Source organism: Opisthocomus hoazin, chromosome 8, assembly GCF_030867145.1.
Source record: "Opisthocomus hoazin isolate bOpiHoa1 chromosome 8, bOpiHoa1.hap1, whole genome shotgun sequence".
In the NCBI taxonomy this organism is placed as follows: domain Eukaryota; kingdom Metazoa; phylum Chordata; class Aves; order Opisthocomiformes; family Opisthocomidae; genus Opisthocomus; species Opisthocomus hoazin.
In genome coordinates, this window is record NC_134421.1 from 19,387,563 (window position 1) to 19,414,843 (window position 27,281).

The 27,281-nt window shown below is 49.4% G+C and overlaps 2 protein-coding genes across 4 annotated transcripts; one reads left to right on the forward strand and one right to left on the reverse strand.

The window, feature by feature from the left end:
• Nucleotides 1-313: 313 nt before the first annotated feature.
• ARHGDIB (Rho GDP dissociation inhibitor beta) lies at nucleotides 314-9,009 on the reverse strand. The gene is made up of 6 exons (XM_075429007.1): nucleotides 8,634-9,009; nucleotides 4,899-5,087; nucleotides 4,233-4,316; nucleotides 3,314-3,390; nucleotides 1,757-1,820; nucleotides 314-1,103 (listed from the first exon to the last, which is right to left on the reverse strand). The coding sequence occupies exons 2-6, from the start codon at nucleotides 5,074-5,076 to the stop codon at nucleotides 904-906; spliced, it is 603 nt and encodes a 200-aa protein (XP_075285122.1). The 5' UTR covers nucleotides 5,077-5,087; nucleotides 8,634-9,009; the 3' UTR covers nucleotides 314-903.
• PDE6H (phosphodiesterase 6H) lies at nucleotides 8,839-27,281 on the forward strand. 3 transcript variants are annotated; one of them, XM_075429008.1, is made up of 4 exons: nucleotides 8,839-9,038; nucleotides 25,102-25,291; nucleotides 25,562-25,602; nucleotides 26,609-27,281. In XM_075429008.1, the coding sequence occupies exons 2-4, from the start codon at nucleotides 25,152-25,154 to the stop codon at nucleotides 26,683-26,685; spliced, it is 258 nt and encodes an 85-aa protein (XP_075285123.1). In that variant the 5' UTR covers nucleotides 8,839-9,038; nucleotides 25,102-25,151; the 3' UTR covers nucleotides 26,686-27,281. The 3 variants fall into 3 exon arrangements, with proteins under 3 accessions (XP_075285123.1, XP_009938438.1, XP_009938437.1); XM_009940136.2 differs by lacking the exon at nucleotides 8,839-9,038 and adding an exon at nucleotides 20,499-20,583; XM_009940135.2 differs by lacking the exon at nucleotides 8,839-9,038 and adding an exon at nucleotides 22,188-22,216.

Sequence of the window (27,281 nt, forward strand, 5' to 3'; positions counted from 1 at the left end):
GCTACCACGGTAAGCATTAAACATGAGAAGGCCATGTTACAGCTCCCTGGGCTCATTCAGTTGCCACGCGAGATGAGAGGTGGGGGCTGTCTACCCCCATCATGGGTCAGAGTTTAGCTTCGACAAAGGATTCATGAAACCCCTGAAGGAAGTGGCTCTGAAAAAATTTCCCTACAGAGTTAGACTGCTGCTTTGAAGAAGGAGGGCTATTTCCCTGCTGAAACATGCTCTTAAGCCTTCCTGTAGTGCATTCTCCACATATACATCATTGAAAAACATATTCTAAAAAATAATGTGACACTCATGCAGAAAAGAAGAAAGAAACTTGTTTTATTCTTGGGACACTGAAGTCTTGTTACAGCATCTCACTGCATTCCCCCTGACTGTTTTTGCCTGCACAAGGATGGATTTTAACAGGATAGGGCACCAGATACAGACCAGGAGACCATCATGGGAGGTAAGTAACCATTTACAATGAGTCAGAGCACATGGCAAGTGTAACTCAGATAGGGATTTTCCAGGGGCCAGTCCGCCCAGCCAGGTGATCTTGTTTCCTAGAAAAGGCACTTCCGGGACCGGAGTTGATACAGGAGATGGAGGCAGCAGGAGGAAGTACTGGGAGAGAGGGAGGGAGATGCTTCCCAATTTAACCCATTACATGTCATGATGGGGCGGCGGTGAGAACGGGCAGGTTATTTTCAGTGTATCAGAAGAAGCAGCAAAGGCCACCTGCAGGCCTGTGCATCGACCAAGGCTGGCACAGAGCTCCAGCACCCATGGAAAGGGCTGCCAGGGCTATGGCCAGCCACGGTTGCAGGAAGGAGCAGCGTGGTGGGCATGGCCCACCTGGAGACTGGTGCAGGAGGCAAGGGGATGGGAAGGGGGAAGGCAAACTGAGTGAACTCATTCTGTCCATTCCTTCTTGATGGACAGGTTCCACTCCCAGGTGAGATGGTCGTGCTTGTCATCATCCGTGAAGAAGGACTTGTTGTGATAGGTGCCTCGAGCCAGCATACCCTTAGGAGCCTCCTCAACAGGCGTCAGGAACTCATACTCCTCTGGCCGTGGCCCGTAGCTGCCAACCATGAACGTGGCTTTGTCCACTAAGAGAAAACAATCCACAGGAATGAGCCCCTCAGGTGGGGAACAATGAAAGAGAGAAAAAGGCACAAGCACAGATCACAGACAGAAAGGAGACAGCAGGGAGAGAAAGGGACAGTCCATGTCAGCAGCGGGAACAGAATCAGGGGAAAAAGTGGGATAGTGAAGCACAAGGATTGTGACTCAGAACAACTCGGGTTCTGCACCCAGCCGGAAGCTTCATAGAGCAGCTCTGAATTTTACCAAGTGCATCTGGGAGAGCTTTCAGGGGGTGGGAAGCTCCACACAGGCTGAGCCACTCTAGAGGGGGCAGAAGGGAGGTGAAGAGCTCTGTATGGAGAGGAAATCTGTGGCAAGCACTGTCTAAACAGTGTCTCTAGGGACCTTGCTGCTGCAGACAGTGGTGTAGCATACAGATACCAGAACTGGCTCATACTGAGTTCACACAGGCACAGGAAACAGTTGGCCGGGGTGATGCAGAGTGCAGGCTACTGCACCCTGCTGAGAAGTCTCATCTCCCATGTGGTGGCGTGAGAGGGGCCTTGGGACCAGGCGAGACTCTGTCCCAGCCCAGAGCTGCAGCAACACTTCTGTAAGCAGAGGGAACACAGGGGTAGGAGCACTGGTGTGCAGGGCACAAAGGGCTCTTACTCACCCTTCACCCCTGTCCGGTAGGTGTGTTGCACATATTTCAGTCCCGACACAATGTCCCTGTTTACCTGCAAGAAGTGACCAGAAGCAAGTGTCAAGGGAAAGATTTTGGCTCTGAATCTGCTGGTTTTCTCTCTCCTTAGAGACATACCCATCTTGGCTACCTACACCACCGCTCCCAAAGGCTCAGCACAGGACACATTGCGGGGAGTCCTAACATGACTTCTCCACAGGCACCTGGAGACCTACAGCATCCTCTGTGCATCTCCTGCACTTCCCCATCCTTTCCCTGACTCTGAAGCTGACTGGAGCACATCAGTCAGCTTCACAAGACGGGCTGATGAAGACAAAGAAAGTGAAGCAGGGAGTTCCCAGTTAATAATTTCCATACCGTCCCCAGACGTGGGTGACGAGTCAACCCTCCAGCACAAATGGGTGGACAAGATTAGTTGAACACTCCCAGCTGCCCTCTAAGCTCCATGAGGAGCTTGCAAGTTTCTCCTCAAGAGACAGGAGGACGGAGTTTTGTTCATAATGTTTCCTCAAATCTCCCATGGATAGCCTGGATGTATGCCTTGCTGTCCCACTCCAGCATACACTGCCTGCTCACAGCACTGGTCAATATGGAAACAAGACAGGCAAGAACCTTCTACATCCCAGGGGAGAAATCACATGGTGCCAGCTCTTATCAGCCTTGGGACTGAGGGAGGGAGTTAGAATAACTTGTCTCGCTCCAGGCATCTCCTGTCAACAGGGCTCAGATACAGATGTAAATATTTCATAGCACAAAGGACAGCTGGAGGTGTCTCTGGGGACAAAGCCATCTCAGAGACCAAGCCTCACAGAAGAAGGGAAATCTTTCCTACAGAACCCACAACATTAACACTTTCCCTTGTCCGATTCAGGAGAGTTATCCTCCTTCCCTTTTTGCCTTCTCTGCCAAGCCCAGCTTTGTCTGCAGCAAATGTTTGTGGAGACGATGACTTCAGCATTGGATGCCACACTGCAGTGTAGCCAAGTTTCATTTTCAGCTGGAAACAGCAGAAATGGCTGACACACTGTTTAATGGGAGAGGAGGAGAGATGAGTCTGTTTGAGTATATTGTGACTCAGAACAACTCGGGTACCTTCAGCCAAATGCTATGGTATTCAATCTTTTTCATGCACACATGAAGCCCAGCAATGCCACCTGAACCAGTACTTCACAGAAAGCCATCATCTCTACTCCTCCCTGTCCATTTCCACTTTGTGTGAAGTAAAGATTTCCTGGTGGCTAAAAATCCAAGCAAAACTCAGCTAAATCTACCCATCTGGCTTCCAAACTGCCTGCTGTTCACCATTGTGAGTGGACAGAAAGCAACTTCTTCCAAGGCACAAGCAAGCAGAAGCAATTCCCTGGAAATGCCCAGTCCCTTGCTGCGTAGAACAACACCTGAAGCTAGGGGAGCTTTACAAGTGCCCAGCTTTTGGGCAGACATGCTGCCCAGCTCTAGTTATCTGACAGACTGACATAGACTGGCCTCAGCAACTGATGAGAAGCAACAGGAAGGAAAACAACTTACTTTGAAGTGGATCTTAACTCTGTATTCCACTCCTTCCTTTAATACGAAGGTCTCTTTCTTGAGTGCTTCAAGCTCACCTGTAAGGAAAGGATCAAGACATCAGCTAGAGGTGATACAGCAAGACGAGACCACATGCTGTGGGATAGGGCTGGGATTGGTGTCAGAGATGAGCGTCACTTTGCAGGATGGCACACCTGCAAAACGAGTACACAGAGGTCTGTATAAGCAACTGCACTGCAAGAGCACAGAAACGCCTGGGTGTATGCATGTGTCTGTGTCCCCATCTATGAAGACAGTGCCTAAACAAACACAGGTCTAGGCACACATACACAAAGATATTTATGCACAGGCCCGTTGTTAGACATCTGCAGGAGCCTACGCATGCTTCATCCATGCCCAGCCCTGGCTCGGGTGAGCGGAGCATGTTCCGCAGCTCCTGCCTGGCTTGCAAGGCTGCCCGGGCTCTGCAGGGCTCTGTGTGGTTTCGGTCGAACAGGAAGCCTCTCTGCTCCTCCGGGCCCAGCTTCCTCTCTCTGCAGAAAAGCCCATATAAGGTGAAGCCTGGTTCTCTCCCCATGTCCCCAGGAGCCGGAACTGCAGTATTGCTTGATTCTGAAGTTTCAAAACAGCTCGTTACCCAAACACATGCACATCCCTTGTGCTTGTGAGGTCTCATTGAAAAGAAGCAAGCAGAGAAGACAGGAGAAACCCAGGAGCTCCTAGACCCTTGACACTCTCAATAACATCTCCTTTTCTTTTTTATAGGTGTACACCCTAAAATAAGAAACAAGGCTAAGATACCCTCAGAGTTCCTCTAAAACCCACTGCAGCATACCACAGACAAAGTCCCTTTCAATTTGAAGCACACCAGGGCCTTTGCTTGTTCCCCTTCGTGCCCAAGGACAGAGTCTGTGCCTACCTGTAAGGTCCATAGTGATCGGTCCTGGAGCACAGTCACACACCAGGGTGAGTCGAGTGACCACCACATTGGGAGCTGTTGGGTCTGCAGGTAGGAAAGTCGGGGGAAGCTGTCAGCTTGCAAAATTATATGCAGGAGGAGGGGAACAACACTGAAGAAACAGGGTTGTATTCCCACACAGAAACTGCATTTTGTGAAACATCCAGTAACACCAGGCTTCTCTTAGCACAGTAGGATCACACACCCACCCCAGTCCTTCAACATGGATCCCTCCAGACTCTATCCCAATACTCAGAGGAGGTCTTTCCACCACAGGAGACTCCCCTCTTAAGATCATTCTTAGCAGCAAGGCCCCCTTTCAGCATAGGCTGGTCCCCTCATGTTCCTAACCTCTCAGCAGTCCTCCACAGCCCACACACCTCCTACCACACGCCTCTTTCCAATTCCAGCACTCCCTGGTAACCTTACACCTAATGCTCAGAGACCTTCCCTGCTTCCTTTACATGCATCTCTCCACACACCCATCCCCAGTCCTCCAGTAGAAGGAATGCATGTGCCTGGTCAAACAAGCTCCCTCTTCTTTGAAGCCACCTTTCCCCATCCTCACAGTGCACTGTTGCAATGTGTCTCCCCAGCCCCTTCCTACAACAGCATGCCCCAGCCTACCTACTACCACAGGTCCATCTCCCAGCAGGGACTTCTTGTACTTAGCGAGGCTTTCGTCATCCTTGTCCAACTCTTGCAGCTCCTGCAGTGTTTTCTGGGGAGGAGGTTTGTAGTTGAGTTTCCCATCCAGCTCATCATCATCTTCCTCCACATGAGGTTCTTGGGTCTTCTCAGTCATGGTCGTTTGGTCTGGGTAACAGAGGAGGAGACAGTCAATGGAATTGCTCTGGAGTGGGGCAGTGTCCCTGGGGGTCCTCGCTTTGGGCACAGCGTTGCTCAGTGCCCCAGGCAGGACGACACCTGCCCAGCGCCAAAGGCAGCCGAATCGTTACAGGCAAATGGCGACAGTGATCGGCTGCAATTCCGACGCCGCTGTGCTGATATTCTGGCTCGAACACAATCCCCCTCTGCCCCCGCTCCTCTCCCTGCAGGCACCACGCGCACACGCAGACCTACACCATTCTTCCCTCCCGGGGAGGAGGTGTGGGAGCGGAGGCTGAAACCGGAGTGATTTACAGCCACTCTGCAGCGCAGTTGCTGGCCAGCAACCCTGCAATTACAAGCCACCTTACAAGGTTTCAGTGCTCACCAGCTATCGTGCACAAAGAGCCACCGCCACACACAGACACAAACAAAGCCAAGGCCAGAGGTGTCATTCACCCTCTCATAATGGGTTAAAAGCCACGTTCAGGCAGCATCTCATACAAAGATCAAATACCTGACAGCAGCTCCCTTATATTAGCAAGTTAGCTGAAGCCCTCAAGGAAACACACCCACTACAGCCCATCTGCTGGCATTCCCGGTGCTTGCTCCCAGGAACAGCTCATTTCACGCACCGATCGGGTCTCCTTCTTGCTGAGGAAGGAAGCGCGGCGGCAACCGCATCCAGCCCAGTGCAGAGCAGCCCTGTGTACCTGCGCTGCATCGGTGGGGCTTCTCGGAAAGGAGAGGAAGGACAGCTGGAGCCTGCAGCCACGCAGCCAGCACGGCTGGGACACACGCCGCTGGATGCAAGAGGGCAGCGAAGCTGCTTGGGTGGCATCCAAGATGGGAGCCAGAGGGGAGAGATCAATGGGTGATGGGCAGCCAGGCACAGGGCAAGGAATGGGGACCAGGAGACACAGGTAGGAGAGGTGAGCAGTGCTGTGCCAGGTCCCCCTCAGTCAGCTGCATGGTCCTAGCCACCTTCCCACTCTTCAGAGAAAGGCTGAAAAACAGAGCAGTGCCCTGGTGCAGTGATGGCTGTTGTAAACGGCCAAGCTATTCCTTGTTGTTTGGCAGCAAGGAGATTTGGTCAAGCTACACAGATCACTCGGTTCACTTCAGCTTATCCTTACATTAACTCCTTCTCAGAGGCTGCCTCTGCTAAAAATTCCCCTTCTGCCTGCTTATTTGCAATTTCCTCAGCAAGCCCTTTATCCCTCTCTGCAGCTGTGGCCTTAACATTTGCCCCTGCTCCCAGAAGTTAAATTGGGAGCTACTGGGATAGTTTTCTCATTCATTAAAACAGAAAGGAAATAAAAAAAAATACACACATGCAACAGTTCAGGGTGAATCAGCAAGTGGAACCAGGCAGCAATGAGTAATACGCAGATCTCAGTGAAATCCCAGCATGGGTGAGACCAGCGGAAAAAATTCAAGGACGGGTACACTGACATGTTACAGAGGGATAGAGAGGGACTGGGCAGCACAGGAACAAGAAGACTCAGTTGGGCACGTTAATGGGTGACAGCTCTGATGCAAGACTACTTCGTAATGGCATTTTGTGGTGAATCAGGAACTAGTGCAGAGCAGGCAGCTGGGAAACAAAAAGGAATCCCAACTCAAACAGACAAGAAAGAAAGCACGTCCCAGCAGCTGAACAACCTTGGCTGAGTTCGCGCTCAGCCCTAGGAGTACTAAGGACCTACACACCATGGGAAAGGCCCTTGAGCTTGTCCTCAGGAGGAAGGAAACCAGAAGCTCCACTCATGAAAGCAACTACTGCTCATGCCCCACTGCTCTGCAGCCCCAGCACAGACACCTCACAAAGCCTCGCGATCCCCTCGGTGCCATCCCGTGCTCGGCACAGGAAAAGGACGTGATGAGCCATCGCAGCCACTGCTAGATTTTGCTTTCCACTTGGGCTCCAGCTGAAGATCTGAGTCATTCCACTCTCCTGAGCTCTCACATGATACTAGGCTGCATCTGCCACCACTACAACCACAGAGCAGAGCTGCCTGCCTGCCCTCATCCTCCACGGGGCAATTTGTGGTTTATCACAGGAGACGGAGAGATGCAGGTGATGGAGAAAGAGATTTCTGGCCACACGCAGAGAAAAGGCAGAGAGTCGGTGCTGGACCAGCAGGTTGTTTTGCATCCCCGACCTTCCCTTTGCATCGCATGTGCCGCAGAGACTCTCCCTGTGAGCCCATAGGGGCGACTCACTTGAGGGGGGATGCTTTTAGGCTCTGAAAACCTCCCAGAGAAGTGGACAGGCAGCCTGCTGTGCCAAGTGCAAGAGCCTGAGGCGAACAGACTGTCTGGGCTGAACAACCCCTGGCTCGCACACATCTCTGGATGGCACTGATCAGACCCCGTTCTGGCATTTCTCCCCAGGTTGTGGACCTGACCCTGCCTTCCTGCCAAATTCCCAGGCAGGAGGTGACCAAGTCGTAAGCTCACATCTCAGCTGCCCCTGCCTCTACTCGCTCCAGCTCTGGGACCAATCCGCTCTGCAAAATGAGATGTTACCAGGCTCAGGCACCAGTGTTTCCCCAGAGTGAGCATACTGGTGCCCAACTGTCCGGGTCCCTGGGCTCCTGTCTCACTGCCCAGGCTGAGGGCTGGGATAAGATGGAGACCCCCCTACAGCGTTCAGGCCACAAGCCTCATTAAAATGACACAATTAACCCTATAAATGCTCTATGCAAAGAGAAATCTGGGTGATTTGTGCCATGCTCCGCCATATTCTTCTGCTTGCCTGCAGTCCCAGCCTGCAGTCATGCATCACCTGCACCTCAGAGGCCTGGCAGCACCCACCAAGCAGCAAACAGAGGGGCAGGGGCAGCACCGGGGTCCCCCTGCCAGGCAGAGGGAGGCAAAGGAGGAACCATGCCCCGCCAAGGGGTGCCAGCGTCTCAGCTGGGCTCTGCCCGTACCAGGGGTGGGTGGCTGCCCTCGCACCTGCAGCAGAAGAGGGCAGGGGGAGCAGCAGAGGGGGGGGATGGCGGGCACCCCACATGCCGCCACGGTGCACAAAGAGGGGTGTCACAGCGGCAGCGTTCTATTCGCGCTCTCTCTGCGCATCACTCCCCCAAACCGCCCCTTGATCGAGGGCTCATCTCCAGGAAGCGGGTTTCGCAGCGGAGGAAGCAATTTTCCGCGATGGGGGAGCGGCCCCACCAGCGCCCCCGGCCCTCACCTCCCCACTCCACCCTCCCGGGGTGCGAGGGCAGGGAGCGGGCCCACCGTCCCGCCGCTCCCGGGGGCCGCCGGGCACCTCCCCGCAGGGAGCGACACCCGCCGTCACCCGGCGGGGCCCGGGGGCTGCCGCCCCTGCCGCTGCCCCTCCGCCCCGCTCGGCCTCCCCCTCGGATGCCGGCAGGGCCCGGCCCGTCGTCCCGGGCATGGCTGGGGAACGCAGCCGGCCGCCGGGAACAAAGGCGCAAAGTTGCGGGGCGCCAGGGGGGAGCGAGCCGGGAGCGAGCCGGGGGCGAGCCCGCTCCGCTCCCCCCCGCCGGGGCTCGTACTCACCGGCTGAGCGGAGCCTGCGGCCGGGGTCCTCCTCCGCTCTCAGCGCTCAGCTTCGAGCTTCGGCAGTTGCAGCAGGAAGGAAGTTGGTGAAGAGAGGGGAAAAAAAAATTTGACACTCAGAAGCACAAAAAAAAAGAGAGAAGGCAGCCGCCCGCCCGCCGAGGCAGCCCTGCGCGGCCCCGCATGCTGCGGCGCGCCCCCGGCCGCCTGCCCCGCTCGCTCCGCGTGCCCGGCGCTGCGCTGCGCTCTGCTTGCGCAGGGCTTTGTCTGCGGGTCCGGGCTCTGTGTGCGTGCTGCTGTGCCCGCGAGCCGGGGGGTCCCTTTGTCCCCGGCTTTTATGCTGCTTGTTTTCCTGCCGTGATTACGGTCGGTTTCAAAAGGCGGCCCTGACTTACATCGGTTGGGGTAAGCGGAGAATCAGGCTGGGTGCATTCCGGCGCACGTGGGGGGGAGGGAGAGGGGTGCGCAAACGGGGGTGGTGGCAGATGAACCTCGTTTCTCCCGGCTAACACATGCTGCCCAACTCCCAGCCATTTTCGCACAAGCGGTTTCAAAGATCAGCTACCTCAGGAAGAATGAGCTCTCATTTCCCAGAGATACTTAAATGATCAGAAAGGTTTTATACCGCTTCCTCTCTGAAATATCAGCAGATTTGCTCTTTCTTTTCCAGTCACAAAGCGCCCACTTAGTTCTTCAGTCACATAAATCCTTCACTCATACAACTCTCAGTGCAGAATTTAAGAATAAATTAGATCTTTGGTTTGCAACCAACAAATCTGGATCTATAATGACTGATAGACTGCTCTTAATGCATTTGCAGAAGCGAAATAAGCAAAGCAAATCTATTGCCAATGGGCTTAAATTCACTGCCCCAAGTCCACGTGTCCATTAGAAAACGTTTGTCATACACTTTCAAGGCTGCAAACAACTGAGTACGAGGGCTCTCCTTCAGGGATGGACAGATCTCACAAGAAGGGGACAGATTTTCCCAGCCTACCATTGCTTTCTTGTAGGCTATGGGTGGCACTTCGATTCTGACCTCACGTGTGTCAAGGGACAAACAAAGCCTATGTCCGTCTGGCAATGGATTTCTATTTAGCAGAGGCTGTAGCCTGAGAAACATTTTAAGCTTCTGTGAATTAGCTGCGCCACCAAGAGAAATTATTTTATTCTCTGCTGCTCGTTTTCACTCCTATGTTAACCTTCCCTGTGGGCCAACACAAGAGAACTGAGCTGAGTACACCACTGAGCTGAGTTTAAAATGTACCTGGCAAAAATATGTAAGCAAATGCATAAACATATACAAGTGAGATTTAAACCCAGATAGGTTTCCCGATTCATGTTCACAATGGTCAAATGTGGCTAAACCCTTGTGCCAGCACAAAGGAAAGGGCTCTGTGGGATAGGGACGGGGAAAGGACAGACCAAATTCTTTCAATGACAGTGCTACGTTATGCTAGCTCAGGTTATTCATGTGAAGAGTCCTGGCCTGGGAAAGGTGTAAAGAGCTGGATGTGTTAACTACGGGGAGCCTCGAGGAAATGGTCTTGTTAAGCAGCTCCTGTGTCTTGGACATCAACTTCTTGTCTTGGTTCCTGTGCTGTCTGGACTAACTCTGATTTCAGTACACTTCCTCATTTGTACCAGAACACCCTTTCGCTGGGAGGGTACGTGGGTTGAGGTTACTGTTCCCTCATGGCTTGGCTTGAGATTTCCTTGGTTTTAGCAGCTGCATACAGAGAGACCATTGCAATCATAACTCTAGCATTAATACGATCATTTTTGCTGGGAGGTGGTTGGGTTTAGCTTTGTCTGATTTTTTTTTTTTTGGTTGGAGCTAAATAGCAGGCTGCCTGTGCCTTTGTGTAGCTATTTGCACAGTATTCCTAAATGTGTGTGGGCGTACATCCAGACCAGTATATCCACAAATATGCATAAAGGTATAGGGATGTATAGCTGTGTGCCACCACATACACCACATACACCCAGCCTATATTGGCATGTCTGCCTAGCACATAGGAGAAACAGATTTCACTCCTAGATTAGAAAATAGCCAGTATGTAATCGTGGGCAAATCATGTTATTGCTCTGGGCTTCATCTTCCTGTTGGTAAGAGGGGTGAGAAGGAGCTGCAGACGTTGGATATGCACCACGCCGAGCAGATGGGAGCTTAGAAGTCAGGCATCATCCTTTGGGCCAGCATATCCCACATCCCGCTGCGGAACCACGTCACTGATGTGCTGGAAAAAAGGGCAGGTTTTGAACTGCGTTGGAGCAGAACATCACTGAAAGCAAATCCCTACCACTGAGTATTTCATCTCTGATAAACTGATGCCATGCAAAGAAGATCATCTCTTGGCAGACATTGTCCAGCCCCAGCCAATTCTTATGTCTGTGACAGAAGGAGGCAAGGACAAGAGCTAGAGTGTACCTGCTTTGTTGCAAAAGAAACAGTAATATTTCAAATGTGTTCTTAGTTGGAACTTAATATTTTCTACCTAAAATAGGTCTTATTTACTTTGACCTCACTGATCACAGTTGGTTGTGCAATTAGTTGACCACATTAATATGTGTGATGAACCGCTAGTGTCTAAGTTTATTTCAAGCAAATAGCCAAAAGCTTACACAAATTTTAAAATGCATATCCTTCAACTACACAGCTTTTTCTCTGAACAGTCATACACCTTCTGTAGCACCTTATTGGACCCAACAAATCTTGAGATTTCTTAAAAATTGTAAGATTAAAAAAATTAGGCATGGCTTTTGCTATATGAGTTTGGATTGCTGTCATAAGCTGTCCAGCATTTCTGGATTTGAATTTTTTAGATTGGTGGTACATTGCTGCTGCGTGCTGCTAGATGTCATTTCCATCTTCTGCAGAAGAGGTGGCTGCAGTTGAGGAAAGGAACTATTTTATGGTCTTTCGAAGAGACTAATTCAGGAAACCCTCAACTCTTAGAATTCTTTACTTTCACCTACTCTTAATTCCCAAAACTGTCTAATTTGGAGCTGAAATTTCTGAGGCTGGAAGCTCTGAGAGGAAAAATAAAAAGAGATTTCAGTCCGGGCAGGGAATCCATTTCTGTAATTGTGAGAGGCCCAATAGTGTAATATTTTTTAGTACTGCTCTTGTGAAGTGGTTTGTTTTGGAGCTACTCATTTGCATTTGCACTGAACTCAGTACATAGTGTTACCAGCTTAGATTTCTCTCTAATGAATAATGTTGTTGAATCCTGTCACTGTCATGAACTTTGCCTCCCTCTCAAGCTTTTTGCAGTCTCCTGGAAGACTGCAGGTGACAGGCTGCGGAAGACAACCTCATGGTGCAGCAAATTCATGTCAACAGCTGCTGCAAGGTAAATGTCAGTTCTGGCTGTGGGTGTCCCCCAGGTGGATGTCCCCAGGTGGTGCCCCTCACTACGTGCAGAGATCCTTTCTCCTCCAGAGATGGGAGGAGGTAATCCGGGCCTGAGGCAGTCATGAGGTGATGAGCATGGAACAAGGTGACAGGTCAGGGAGCTCAGACACGAGACCTTTCCCTGCCATATGAGGGGACATTCACTGCATCACGACATGCCACCCATTTCCTTGGCAAACCCAGCACCGCCTCCGCTGCCTCCCAGTTAAGTGGGATAAACAGCCTGTGAAGCATGAATTGATTGCACGTGAATAAAATGCAGGTACAAGGTGTGCCAGGATTTGCTTTAAAAGGCAGCATCCTAAGGTTGGTCCTGTTGTGCCTAGCACACATGGTGCCCATATTCTTCCTACCTGGTGCCACTCACCTCTCCTGAAATGCTGCAAGGGAGTGTGCAGCTGACGGGGTGGGAAGGGAGGAAAGGGATGGGGGCTATACAGAGTGCCTGACAAGGGAGACAGTATTCAGCAAGGAGAGCAAGGAGTAAGGGTTTAGCTGGGTTTCCCACCCCCTGATCCCACAGCAATCCCTTCAAACCACATGGCCATAGGACTCTCAGCTGGGCAGGAAGCTGACCCCAGAAAACGTGACTGGGTGCTCCATCTCTCCATCTCCTCCGGAAGAGATTTTCTTGAAGGATGGAGAGAAGATTGGAGATTTAATGCTAGTCTAAGCAGCTTTCAGTCCGGTTAACGTGCTAAGCTCATAACCCCCTTCTCCAGCCTGAAGGTGCGCAAATACTTCACATGTCACTTCTGGATAACTCAGCTTCCATGGGGGAGCAAGGGAAACAGAAAGACAGAGAAAGGAAAATAATTTGGTTGGGCATGAGAGAGCAGAGGCAAAACGGAGCTAGTTTCCTCCAGAGGCTAGCCTGAGAAAGGCTGAGGATGAACAGAGCAGCCCAGTAAAGGAGAGGGGGAGCTAAGTGGGTGGAAGTGGGAGTGAAAGGACGGGGCTGAGTGGGAGGAAGAAGGTCCCTGCCACCAGGAAACAGGGGTGTCTTCTCTGCACCCACTTGCGCTCCAGAGCCCAGCATGAAGGAAAGCAGCTTTTTCGCTCCATCCTCCTCAGTGGACATTGCGGCGTCTTGCAGGGAGTGTTGTCCTAGACCAGTTACCCGCTGGAGCTGGATTCAAAGAGGACTGGATTATTTTAGGACCTCTCAGAAAACAGGTGGTTATATAAGGTCAAAACTCAGCAAGTGTAATCAAATCTCAGCCCTAAGCTGATCACCAGGCAGGGTGTTAGGAGGTATTTATCCAAGCACTCCTTGCATTGCGACTTTCCACCCACACAACCAGAGCTGAAGCCGGGACTAAATTAGGAGAGCTGTGGCATCCTCATCCTTTGCTGGCCTTAGAAAATCCCCCTTGCCAGCTACACCCTGCCTTGCCTGTGCTCAACACTCCTCTCAACAAAGACCTTGATTTTATACTGGAATTCATGGCTCAGTGTTAGCTCCTGCTAGCTCTTAGATGCCTTCAGTGCCTTGGTGCTTTAGCCTTAGCAGTGCTAAGGGCATGCTGCTTGCAATACATAAACTCTGCCTGAAGCCACGAGGCAGTAATTATTAGCATCTCTGTGGCAACATTTTTCCTTTATTGCACTTTCACTGTTCCCATATTATTGGTCTCACGGCCTTGCCTCTGCAAACCCCACAGCATTACTGTGGCAGATTCTCATCGAAAGCACCAGTGTGAGAATTGCCCCTCCTCCATCTCCTTCTTTATCTCTTGTTTTGTAGACTTTAGTAAATAAAAGAGAAAAACAAATGTGGTGCTCAACAAATCAGGTAAAAGCTATATAAGTTCTTGATAAATATTATCCAATAACATGGATTCAGAGATGCTTAACAAGCAATGAATGTGCAACATTTGCATGTGGTGACGTGATACAACCTTGTCCTGAGCTGCATCAAAAGAAGCGTGGCCAGCAGGTCGAGGGAGATGATTCTGCCCCTCTGCTCCGCTCTGGTGAGACCCCACCTGGAGTCCTGCATCCAGCTCTGGAGCCCTCAGCACAGGAAAGACACGGACCTGTTGGAGCAGGTTCAGAGGAGGGCCACAAAAGCAGTCAGAGTGATGGAACACCTCTCTTAAGAAGAAAGGCTGAGAGCTGGGGTTATTCAGCCTAGAGAAGAGAAGGCTGTGGGGAGACCTTATCATGGCTTTCCAGTACTCAAAGGGGGCTTGTAAGATAGATGGGGACAAACTTTTTAGCCGGGCCTGCTGCAACAGGACAAGGGGTAATGGTGTTAAACTAAAAGAGGGTAGATTTAGACTGGATGTAAGGAAGAAATTTTTTACAGTGAGGGTGGTGAAGCACTGGAATAAGTTCCCCAGAGAGGCAGTGGAGGCCCCATCCCTGGAAACATTCAAGGTCAGGTTGGACGGGACTCTGAGCAACCTGGTCTAGTTGAAGATGTTCCTGCTCATTGCAGGAGGAGTTGGACTAGACGACCCTTCAAGGTCCCTTCCAATCCAAACTATTCTATGATTCTATGAGCATTCTCCTCCAAGCGCTAATAGAGTCACAAGCAGGAATAACCAATGGGGAGTTTAAGTGGGTTCTGATGAAAAGTAAGTAATGCTAAGGGAAAGCATGGCAAGAAGTCATCCTCCTCATTTTCATTGTTGTCACCTGCTGCAGTGGAGAGAGGCCTCAGAGGAGGATGCTCCTATGGAACCCCATCATTGCTCTTCCTGGCTGGCCACTGGGGAAGGTTTCCCCTTTTTCTCTCCCTCTCCCTTTATCTTCATTTTTCTGTAGAAATAACTTTCACCATTACAGTCAAAGTATGCCATCAGCTATGGACCCCACAAATAAATGTTTCTGTATATGAAACTGTCAGAAAATCCTTTGTGCAGCATGTGTTAGCTCAGCATGTAATGATGGCTACTAAAAAGCTCACTTAGCCTATGATGCATTTATGACGCTTGACTGGACCCCAGAAGTGGGCTGTAATTCCAGGTTCTTGGCACAGCAATATCGCTAGGGGCCTCCCAGTAAGAGGCTCTAATTAATTTTATTGAGGTGTGTACCTCCACTGGAAAGCAAGAGCATAGAGGCTCTAAATTAAAAGAGAGGTTGGAATCTGCCAGTGAAATGCCATTGAAAAAAAACATTAAAACATTAGGCCCTATGCATTTGCAAGGTCCTGAGAGGACAACACAAGGCTTAGTACCTGGCAATACACCTGAGCAATAAAAGGAGAAAATTTACAAAAAGATTGATTCACATTTTAATCCCCTGGCTTTTCCCCTTTCACAGTTGCTTCCACCAGGGATCTGCTATCGCATGGCAGCTAGAACATTTAGCATCCACGTGTCTGGGAGGTGAGCAGTCACCCAAGAGACAAGATAATGGAGCAGGAGGAGCTGCCTCCTCTGCCCATTAGTTGAATGTTCCCAAGGAGAGTGCAAGATGCTCCCCCAGAAGCAATAATTTCTGTTTGAAAGCCTCAGCTGTTACATGCAAAAGATTATAATAATGGTGGCAAAGAGCTGAACTGAATGAGACTGCACAGTGGTGATTTTATCAGATAGGAGGAGGAAAGTGGAGTATGTCTGTAGCATGGTGTGAAAGCCATAGCAAGAGATGTGTCCCCTTAAGAAGAAGAAAGAAACATTTTACCGGAATGTTTTAGAAGAGCCTTGCTTTATTGAGCTGCTGGTTGCCAGGGAGAAAGAATTGATCGTTCAGAAAAAAGATGAGAAAAGTAGCTGTCAGGAAAGAAGACATCTGGAGTTGACTTGTGTACAGTTTCTTCTTCTTAGCCCAGTGACACTGAATCATTTGCTTCACTGTTTTAGATGAATAAAGCTCTGGAATTATCTGATTTCCATTTAAATAAAACCACATTCTTGCGGTCTTTTTTTTTTAACAGTGCAGTATTACTTCTCTCTTCAGTTCAATGTGTGATCATGTTAGTGAGTGCTAGTGGATCATATAATCACTGTTCACAGGTATAAGGCATGTAATTCATAAAGAAGGAATCAATTATGGAAAAAGAAACATCTAAGGAAGACCCCTGAGGCAATAGAGTGAAAACTGTGTTATTCGGGTACATTTTTAAGAGCAACCACATGCTCTGCTTTCTGGCAGTCACACAGATAACAAGATTAACTACCTGGGTTCGTCAAAATGTTAGGTTATGGTTCAGCGTATTAATGTTGACCTTGTTCTGTGAATGTCATTCAGGAGATAAATAATCTTGTAGAAGAAAAACCAGATATTTTAAGAGTGGGCAGAGTGAAAATAGGAAAGAAAGGAAGCTTTTTAAAACAATCTGACAAACTCAGTCCCATTGCAGCACTACCAACAGCCTGAATGCAGACATTAAGCAAAGTCACTGCATGAAAAGGACGCTCATTAATGTTACTGCTTCCTCATGAGACAACTCTGCAATGAGCAGGGGGATGCTCTTAAACCATGAATCACAAAGCAGTTACAAAGTACTAAGCTTTCTGTTCTGCATGGCCAAGCGGATCAGTCCCCACAGCAGATATCTGGATGGCTGGGCCTCATCTGCAAGTCTATGAACTTTCTGTCCATCGGCTTCCAAGTTTACAAATAGGGATGATGAAAATTTAGCTCTGTGTTTTGAGATCTGTGGGTGAAAAGTACTATCTAAAAAAAAGAGATAATTCATTCTGGTTTTCCTTTTATTTATGCTAATCAGGGAAATGTTTGTGTAAGTTAGTAAAATCATACCAGTGTAGCAGTCTGGTGAGTATTAAATGGTAAGACTTGGTTATCTGTTCCAAGAAAGTCCAGAATCACTACTCAGATGAAAATGTAACTCTCTGGTAATTAATGATGCGTATGGCAGGCTACATGGGTTTTATATCATCTGCTATAAAAAGCCCTAGCATGTCCTAAAGCATTGGTGCCTGAAAGCCTGGGGCCTGCAATGATGTTCTGACATGCACAGATCAAGCACCCTTGACTGAATGAGAAAAGCAGGGACTTAATTTTTCCGTAAGAAGCCTTGGCAATGGCCATTTGGCTTGCGGACTTAGTCATGTCCCCAGTGCTGCCTAGTTTCTAACACAGACAGGACCATTGCTGATAGTTCAGCTAAACCTTACAGTTATGTTTCCTCAGAGGACCTTTTTCTACAAATTGACCATGGAACTCTCTTTCTAGAGCTCTGGCAGTGGAAAAACAGACCTTAGTTGCTTCAATCTCTGCCCCATTGCCAGAGCAGCCTCCAGGGCATGAGTGGAAATGAGAATCGAGACCAGGCTCTTTTGCAAGCCGAGCTCAGAGACACTCAACATCACTGTTGTATCCAGCAGCAGGCACAGATTCCTGAAGTCAGCACACCCAGTTTATTGCAGGCTGTTATAGATTATTTCCTGAAGGAAGAGCAATAAAAGTCTCCACGAGGATGCCTTCTCTTCTGCATTTGATGGACTGATTTGCATGTATACAAATAGCTAAATATCTGCACCAGGCAAAGCCCAATCATCTATACCTGTTTTGCTTTTTTTCACTAGCACAAATGACAGGCAGCTTAGGAACGTGATGGGCATTGGGGAAGGAGGGTTACAGCACGCAAGTTATCTTTTGCGGGTACCTTGGTATGCTGAGTTTCTCACCAAAATGTTGACATAACAACCTCACTGGCATTCTACAAGACCCACAGACAATCTCATTTCAAATCCAGGTCCTACCACTGTCCTTCTCTCACCGGGGATTCAGGAGCACTTGGTAGGCTGCCTGTCTGCAGGAGAGAAACCGAGGTTGAACTGCAGATGTCTGGGAAATTCCCTGCTCATTTCCAGTCAGGTGTGTCTGTGTGGCAAGTGATAAAGCTCTATCAATAAGGCACAAAGTCTCCCAAGCACCTGGCACAAGCTTGTAGAGATGTGTTTCAGAAGAGTTATTTTGGCCCATGCCAGTCACAGCCCTCATCCGCAGCATCCCTGAGCCTTCGCCTCGGCTGGGATTTCCTCCCACAGTCCCATGAGCTCAGCCAGCCCCTGGAAAAGTCACTGCCTTGTAAACTTGTGTTTTCTTTGTCATTCAAGTGAGCTGCTATTTCTGGTACAACTACAGTTACCATGGTTACACCAGCTCATAAATAGGGTCAGAAACCTTGGAGATGTTTTAAAGTGATTCCTTGGAATAGAGAATAATCCGGCCAGAGGTAACAAAACTCATGGGTTTTCCTTTGGGGACACAGGGAATGCACTTACACTACTGCTTGGACCCCACAGCTTCTGGTGCAGCTCTGGTCTGTGTTGGGTGGCAACCGATGTGGCCCGAAAGGCCGGCGCTGGCTTTCCTGGGGCCAGGGCAGGAAGACACTGGGCAGGGACGGTCAGGGATCGAGTACTCAGTCCCTGGTCAGAACTCGTCATCCATCTGGGGTGGCAGCCACCCACCGACACAAAGCTGGCGCCTGTTGCTAAGCAGAGGAGCTGCACACCTGCATCCCCGCACAGCAAATGCCACCTGCTTTGTGAGGGGAACGGAGAGAGAGAGGGGATGGATGGAGAGAGAGGAGGAGAGGGGGGAACCGCCTTATAATCATGGGAGATCAGAAAGAACGTGATAAGCAGGGCCCTCTAGGGAGTTTCTGCCATGTTTTGTCAGTGGCCAAAAAACAGCTTTGTGTGACACCATGGAAATTTTTTTCCCACGTGTCCACTTTTGTTAAAGAGAAATGAGCCAAATGTCATTGGGAAAACAGGAAAACAGAGGGGGTGTTTTGAAAACAAACAGCCTGAAAAAAAAGCAGATTTTTAAGGTTCAGAAAAGGGGAGTAGGGAGTTGTAGAGCTGATTTCCCCAGCAACTCTACCTACATAGGAGAAGGCAGAAGGGGAGGGGAAGCCCCCAGAAACCTGTCTACAGCAGATGGAGGCTTGGGAATGAGCAGCTCGATGGGAGCGGAGTCTGCTGCCAGCAGGCTGCACCTCTTTATATCCACATAAGCAGGTCCCTGCCCACAGTAATCACTTCTGCTGTCAGGAGCTGCTGAGCGCAATCAATCTGCACGCGTTTGTGTACAAGCTCTAGTCGTCACAGGGAAGAGACGACGCCAACACGATGCTGCCCCCGTCCTCTTTCCTGTGCCCAGAAATTATCTTTGGAGCAGCCAAGCCAGCTGAAAACTGTGTGATTGTCCTCAAACACATGGGAATGCTAAGTGTGTTTGCTGCTTCTCTGATAGATTGAAAGCCCCTTGGCTGCATCCAGGATTTACTTCCCAGCTTCTCTGTGCCTATTCAAGGGCTAGGGCCTTATTGATTTTTTAAATGTAGGCTAAGAGTCTCGCTGATGGATTTATCTCATCTATCTTGAGCCATCTGAAAAGACAGAGGCCTCCACTGTGGGGCTCTTGCTCAGCACCAGAGCAGTGCTGGACTGGTCCCTGGTGCCAGGGTCTGTCACGCAGAGAGGTCCTGTCCTTTCTCAGCCACACGCAGTCACACCCTCGGCTGGCATGGCTGCTCTAAAATCCCCTTCTCCAACCTCACCCCAAGATGACCATCCATCACTATAAAAACCCGCACCTCGGTTTCCTTCTGTCTCTTCCAGATGTTCCTTGTGCAGCTCCTTCCTCTGGGGCCATTTTTGGTCCTGCCAGCCCTGATCTCATGTTGTGAGGTGGATGCTCAACAAGAGTGAGTAAGCAGTGCTTCATCAGAACCAGCGGACCCAAGAAGATGGTTATGCTGCCCTGTGGTTACGCCTCAGCTTAGAGAGCTTTAGTTCTTGACTGAGGTGCTGTGCTGCTGCAGCTGAGGGTGATCTTCCAGCACCTTCTAACAGGGCCCTGGACCTTCTCTTTTCATCCTGAGACTCTTCCCACTTTCCCCACATCTCTGACACTGGTCTCCAAGGTAGTCACAACAGGCTATTAAAACGCATCAGAGATACAAAGCACCTGATAAAACAGTGTATATTACCATCCATGGAGTTTCATTGGGTTGGAGTTTAGGCTGAGGCACCAGCTTTTCCCTGTCTCTAACAGTCGCCTCACAGAAGTGATGCTACCGGTACCCACAGGTGATCTAGCTGTTCCCCTCAGCTCAGCACCTCGGGTCTCAGACGTGACAGACCACCCCACTGGCTGGCCACCCACGTGCAACACAAAGGTTTTCCCTTCTTTCCCCACCATCCCATCTGCTGGATGTGGGCAAACATTCATCGGGGGCCCATGCCACACCTCAGCAGCTTTTCATGTGACTCGCTTGAGTGAGCTCAGCCGTGTCAGCACCAGGCGGACTGCATGCACCACTCTCTCAGGTGCGTCTTGACCCCTGCGGCACCACGGAGAAGTCTGCTGGAAGCCTCTCGGTCTGTTCAACAGCACAGGGGAGGGACTTGGGGTGATTAGGACGAACTCCTCCCTTCCCTGTTTGTTCGTGGGCGTGTGTGTGTGCTCATCCACAATTGGTGCCCTGGTGTCACCTGGTGGCAGGGTATATCTGGAGGAGAAAGGACACCTCGAGACCCTTTCTACGCAGGCTGGAGGACGGGAGTTGAATGTTTTGCAAGAGGAGCCCTCGGCACTGTAAGTATTTCACAGGAGCTCAAACGAGGGTGGCAGAGGGATGAAAGAGGAACTGGCTGCAAAACCCAGAAGAGAAAAGTCCTGATAAAATCCCATGGGGGAAAAATTTGGATGTTTGTGCTTGGAGAGCGTGAACAGATCCTGTAGCGAAGAGAGGAAGTTATGGGTTTTGGGTGGTCATTTTCTGTTTCCTCTAACACTGGGGCAAGTGCTGCGACAGTGGTTTGTCTCAGAGCTCCCTGGCTGTGCGAGCAGCTCTGCCCTCCACGGGGCCACGCGGTTTCTCATGCCAGGCACCCCTCGGTCAGGGGTCCCAGGCACCCCCTTGACTTGTGTCCTTCGCTGGCTGAGCCTGCGTGTGGGCAGCACCGGGGGGCTCCCGATGAGCGGTTGGGACAGGCAGCTGGTGTTCCCTGCCCTGGTGCCCAGCCGTACATGCAGAGCACATCAGTGGGGATTTTATACTGTGTGATGCTGTACCTCCAGTGTTACCAAATCCCTTCTTTCAACTGGGATAGTCTTTCCAATGATGTTCATCCTGGAAGCACTTGTGGGAATATAGTTCTACTTGAAATGAGTTTGTGTCTTTTAGAGTGCATCCTCTTTCATATGTTCTTGGTTTTAAAACTGCTGCTGGAACGAAGGGTCTGAGATTCCATGTAAAACACAGGGTCAGAAGGGGCTGAACATGCACGGACTTTTTGCGTCACTATGACTAGCCAGCTCAAGCAACTGAGGCTGGAGCTATGAGACTCCTCACTCCTCACAGGCATCTTACCCTGGATACAATATTCCCTGATGAAAGGCTGGCTGCAATGATGATGCTAGCAGCTCTCATGAGGTCAAGAACTGAACATGCAAGAACCTGATCAAAAGGAATGTCAAACCAAGAATGTTTCCTCCTGTATGCTGTCTTCTCCCAGCATATCACTGCATGGAGAGCCACAACCCATGGGGGTTTCGTGTCTGACACCCCTGAGGCACCATGAAGACAAGCGCACATGAAGAAGTCTGTATTTTTGAAGGTTTCAGACAAGGGAAGATGAAATCCTACATTGAACCTGTCTGAAGAAGGTCGAGTGAGGCATCTGCTTTATCTGTCAGGGAAATTTTCCATAGAGAATCAGAGATTGAGGAGTGGGCAGATTAAAGATTCAGTATTTGTCAGTAGTATTCAAGCCTCTTTAAGTTCAAAGAAAACTAGAAGAAGGACGATTAACCTGGCCAGCAACCCAGAGGTGGGATATCTGACGCAAATGAGACAAGCCCATTATGATGGATTAGGTATAATTAGCATCCGGACGCAAGCAAAGCTCTTACCCAGAGGATTAAATCCTGGACTGAGCAGAAACACTGTCAGGGGCAATTAGGCAACATCTTGTCAGAGGAGTAGGCAGAGGAAGAGCGTGGAAGAACATCTTGTTCCCCAACAGCCATTGCATCCACAGCCTTCAGCTCTCACCCAGGAGCTGCATCCCAGTGCTGGTGGCAGCAGAAGAGCTCTGGCAGCCCAGGAAGCACTGTGGGGAGGCAGCATAGCGCTTGCAGAGATCTAGAGAAGGAGACTCAGTCTCGTCAAACGTTTGTCAAGCCATCTGTTTGGTGTGGTACTAAGGAATATCCAAGTAATCAGGTATGAGGAAGCGAAAGGCTGGGAAATTCCCCTGGGAAGCTGCTGTGGGTGTCTCTTTCGCATCTGTGATCCTGGAGTGCCTGTCCACTCGTGTTTGGCTGCATGCAGGGGCAGCTGGTTCTTTAACTGTGGGAACTGGGGCAGCTCCAGTGCTGTGGGGATTCATTCACGCTCTCTGCGGCGTAAATTGAGACATCTTTGCCTGTGTGTTATGTCAAGCAAGTCCCACGAGCTCAGTGGTGGGAGGGCAGCTTGATTTCTTCTGCAAGATAGAGGCTGTTATATGTCATTCAAGTTGCTTTCCATCCTCTGCCATTTCTTCTGGTGATGCGTGGAGAGAATAGGTAGAGGGAGGTTGGTAAGAAAGAAGTTAGAATTGTCCCTTTGAGTTTCATTGAGTGGTCTTTTTTGAATTCATGCATGTGAGAGAGAGGACAAAGTGTGGTTTGGGCAGATCCTTTTTTCCTAGCAAATCCTTGGTTATTGGGTAGCTGGTAGGTGGATACAACTATATCAAGTTGGTGGTAAAGGAAACTCCGAGGGCTGAGTCTTCCCATTAGCTATTTCTCTGTTGAGTGAAGACAAGGGACAAGGCACAGACTAAAGGAACTAAGAGGAGCTGACCCTCAAAAATGTTCCTGTGATTAAGGTACCATGCTGGCAGGTGGCAGGCGTTGAAGAAGTAGGACAGGAACTCACTTGGAGATGGAGCTGAAATACATCTTACAGGTTTTGGATGCCAGTCCAAAGGGTTATAAATCTGCTAGCTGGTTTGTTTCTTCTGTTGTATTTTTGGGAGTAGCCCTTGAGAGGGGTGCCAAGTATCTTGGCATGTCAGATGAACGTGGTGCTTAGAAGTGGATGTGTGTCTCTTGCAGTTCAGGAGGGGTATCTAGCACTGAGACAGACACCCTACTGATGAGAATTGCACCTGAGCAGAGGTATAATGCTTTACTTTGTGGCATTAGCAGACATGCCACAGAACAGTTTTCCAATGCAAAGCATTTTGTTGTAGTGCAGTACCACCTGAATTCCTCACTGATCCTGAGTGACGGTGAGGTACCAAATTCTCCCTTTGGTTTGGAGCCAAACTGCCTTCACCTCTCAGTTTGGCCCTAAAACACTGTGAGTCAAAAGATTTTGTCATTCCTCCCAGCTGTTGCAGTCCAGGTCATACTGATCGCTGAACCTCCATTCACGTTCTGTGAAAGATGAAGGTGACAGTGTTTCCTGTCCTGCCACCGTGCTGTGAAGATAAAGCTGTAAATACTCAGCGATTGTTTAGGTGCTGCAGAGGTGGCAGCCAAATAAGTAACTTCTGCGATTTGAGCTGATCCCTGTGTTTGTGGGCACAGTGCGTGCTGAGGAAGCGTTGTGTTACAGGCAGGGGAATAGCATCTGTGCATACTTCAGCTGCAGACACAACCATCTGCTGCTCCATTTGGGGCTGCTGGAACCCTTCCAGTCTCCTGCTCAGGATAATACAGCTGAGACAGGAGCCGACCACAAGCAACAGAAGAACTAGCATGCCTGCAGGTGCTATCATTAGGATCCATCCTACTGCCAGCACAGATGGAAAGATGTCAGGGGTGAAGGATTCCCAGACTGCCACAGATACAGAAACGTGGCTCTTCTTGCACTGATGTGGAAGTGACACAGGAGGATTGCTTAGATGGTGTTTCTCCTTGCATCTCAGGCTTTGCTTTCTGTCACTCTAGTTATTTCAGGACTGTCAAACACATGAACTGTCTTCAGGCTAGGAAAAAAAATACCCATCTTTGGTGTTTATAGTTCTGAGATTAAAAGTCCAGAGTGTTACTGCAGATGATGTTGGGGATTAGGCCAGAGTACTATGGCGACATAATGGGATTTGGCTTTAGTACCAAATCCTGAAGTTAATTCCATCAGCGATTTCTTCAGCCTGGCTGCACAGGGACAAACACCTGGAGATAGGAGTTACGTAATGGTCACGGGGAAGAAAGTGGCTTCAAAGAGGGGAGAAAATGTTGGCAATTATTTACGTTCCATAAATGCACTTGTCAGACCATTCTAGCATACTAATTAGCACAAAATTTGATGAATGGCTAGAAGCTCCTCCTTGGGCACTGGTGAGAGTTATTGCTGTCCTCTCTGGAAAGGAAGCAAAGGGCTCCGAGTGCAGCAGTTCTGCCCTCCGAGGCAGGAGAGATGTCTCCCACACAAGAATTTCTCCCTGATAACTGCTCAGCCCCTGTGAAGTGGAGCTTGGCTCATGTGCAGTGTGGTGCAGAAGAGGTCAGCGCATGTAATATAATGCTCAAAAATACCAAAATGGACGTTTCCTGGGGAAAGTTATGGGCTTTGCTCTCCTAAATCCTGAGAAATTAACTTCTGTCTAAAAGACAGTCTCCAATGCTTTGCCTTAGCCTTATTCACAATCTTTTAAAGATCCTGCACTATTTCCCTTAAGGTTCGTAATGACAAACAAGAGGCCCTAATTTGCAGCTACACCCAGACTAAAAGCCCATCTAGCTCAGATCCCATCTCCATCAGTGTCCAAAAGGTACTGCTTAGGCACAAGTATAAGAACAGGTGAAGTATATCATGGTGGTTCCCGAGCATAGGGTATTTCTCTAAGCCCTAAGTGTGTCTTTGTGGCGTTTAGTAATCATATACTGAACCAGTCCTTAGCTCGAGTGTCCTTTGTGTGGCATCTTAATTCAAGCATGCTGGATGAAAGGCAGTGATATCCTGCTTACTTTGCATGCATTACAATCTTTCTTTATGTTTAATATCTTTATCTTTAATCCTGTCACAATTATACTTTCTGTAATTCTGTCACCTGACAACTGATACCTAGAAATGACAAGCAGAGTGTTGCATCAGTCCTTGCTGTTATCTTGCAGACAGAGGGATCTGAGAGAGGCGTGTACCTGCCACACACAGCAGCCCAGCGATGAGTGAGACCCCAGCCACCAACCTCAACACTGGAGATGCTCCAACCGGTCCCACTACACCACGCAAGGGGCCTCCCAAGTTCAAGCAGAGACAAACAAGGCAGTTCAAGAGCAAGCCTCCTAAAAAAGGAGTAAAAGGGTAAGGGCATTTTGGAAAGAAAAGAAACCATACTAGCTGGGTGGCTCCCCACTGCTAAGATGCAGTCCTGCAGTACCATCTTCACTATGGCAAGGAGCCAGGAGACTTCTCCCTGCCCGCTGGTGCTGACTGCTCTCCCACCTGGAGCTGCTCCTTCTTGTCTGCTGCCCACCCACGCTTCTCTTTTTCTGGCTAGGAGTGCAGGGCAGCTCTCCTTTCCTGGGTGCTGCTGGCCCAAACTCAACACTTGCCTGTTCTTTTCTCCCCTAGGTTTGGAGATGACATCCCAGGCATGGAGGGACTGGGCACAGGTAAGTGCTGCAGGATGTTGTCATGCCCTGCTTAAACACAAGCGTAGTCATGCTTCAGCAAGGGAGAGAACTGTCTGGAGTGGGCTCCCTGTCTCCCTGGCCTCTCTGCAGCTCTTGCAGTGGCCAGAGAAGGATAGGACTCCCTCCGCAAGCTGCCACAGTCATGCTTATGCTTACATATGCTACAAGGCAGAAAGGCTATTTAGGCATGCTTCAATTTCTGAATACTTTCATTTGGCTCAAATGTGCTTGTTTGTCTTTGTTTTCTTCTAATACTCTGGCTAAGAATTTCAGCAGAATCAGGTTCTCAAAGAAATGCCAAATGCTAGGCTATTAATACCAAAAACCACAGGAACTAAATCCCAGCTGCTTAAGTATTTGTGTTATCACCAGAATCCTAATTTTAAGAATTTTATGCATGTGTCTGGGATTGAGAAGCACAGACTGAATGAGCTGTAGCCAGTCAGAACTTCTCAGGTGTCAATAACAATTGCACCTATCAATGAGTTACAGATTCTAAGTGCTGTAGACCGAATTATTCAGGATCTGATTTAAGATTGCACATGTCTTCAATGAGATCACAGTTTGGCTACATGCAGTTTACAAGAACAGGCGAAACCACATAACCAGAACAAATTTTCACATCAGTCTACGCAGTCGCAGAAGAGACTATAGGAAGTGCTGGTTTGCTTTTGCTTGCAGAGAAAGGTGGCACAGGGGAAAAACACAGTGATCTGGTTCGGTCTGGTAGGTATACCAGTCCTGTGGTTTAGTTTTAGATAGTCCTGCAAGGAGCAGGGAGTTGGGCTCGATGATCCTTATGGGTCCCTTCCAACTTCAGATATTCTATGAGTCTATCCGTTCTTTTAACCTTCAAGTGTAGTCTCGTTCTTCTTGCTCTTCCCACCTCTAATGTTTCCTGAGGATATCAGCCTTTCTATTAATACAAAAGAAAGCCAAGGAATGCAGTGACCAGAACCCATTTCTCACTCTCTCTCTTTTGCAGATATCACAGTGATTTGCCCATGGGAAGCTTTCAGCCATCTGGAACTGCACGAGCTGGCCCAGTTTGGGATCATCTAAGGTGCCAGCATCACGACTGGTGTCACCTGGTGACTCCACAGATTCCAGCATGGTTTTCACCACCTTTGAAGCTTTTTTTTTGGCCCTTATGCCCAGTTTCTCATGGGCAGGGTGGATTTGTAAGAGCTAGTTATGAGAAAGTCCTTTGCAGATTAATTTGGCAAAGAAGTTATTCAGGACCCTGAACAGACCTTGTGCTCCGTGTGATGAAACTACTGAAAAATGTCTTAATGCCTCCCTGCATCATGTCCTGTCTTCTCCCACTGTTGTAGATCTTCACATGTATGGAGATAAGGGAAGGCTATATTTGAACTTTTCCCCTAGTTAACGTTTCCCCTGGTTAGCTGAGATACCATGTGCGTGGCTGTGCATGTAAGTCCAGAACTAATTATATCAAGCCCATTCTTTTTTCTTCCTTCCCTCCCTGACAGTCTTCTACATAGGATTTCTGTGGGTACGTCCCCATGTTATCCGGGCCACCAATTAGTTGCTGAGAGTGTATCTGTAGAGAACAGTATCAGAGTTACCAGCCCAGACATTGGGCTATTTGTATGTGGAAGGAGACCCTTCCCCAGAGGTTCACCATAATGAAACTG

Excerpts from the sequence above, each read along its gene's own strand:
- ARHGDIB (XM_075429007.1), bottom strand. The coding sequence starts at position 5,076 with ATGACTGAGAAGACCCAAGAACCTCATGTGGAGGAAGATGATGATGAG. Across the intron at positions 3,391-4,232 it reads GATCACTATGGACCTTACAG|GTGAGCTTGAAGCACTCAAG; the intron begins GTAGGCACAGAC and ends CTTTCCTTACAG. Across the intron at positions 1,821-3,313 it reads GAGTTAAGATCCACTTCAAA|GTAAACAGGGACATTGTGTC; the intron begins GTAAGTTGTTTT and ends CACTTCTTGCAG.
- PDE6H (XM_075429008.1), top strand. The coding sequence starts at position 25,152 with ATGAGTGAGACCCCAGCCACCAACCTCAACACTGGAGATGCTCCAACC. Across the intron at positions 25,292-25,561 it reads CCTAAAAAAGGAGTAAAAGG|GTTTGGAGATGACATCCCAG; the intron begins GTAAGGGCATTT and ends TTTCTCCCCTAG. Across the intron at positions 25,603-26,608 it reads CATGGAGGGACTGGGCACAG|ATATCACAGTGATTTGCCCA; the intron begins GTAAGTGCTGCA and ends TCTCTTTTGCAG.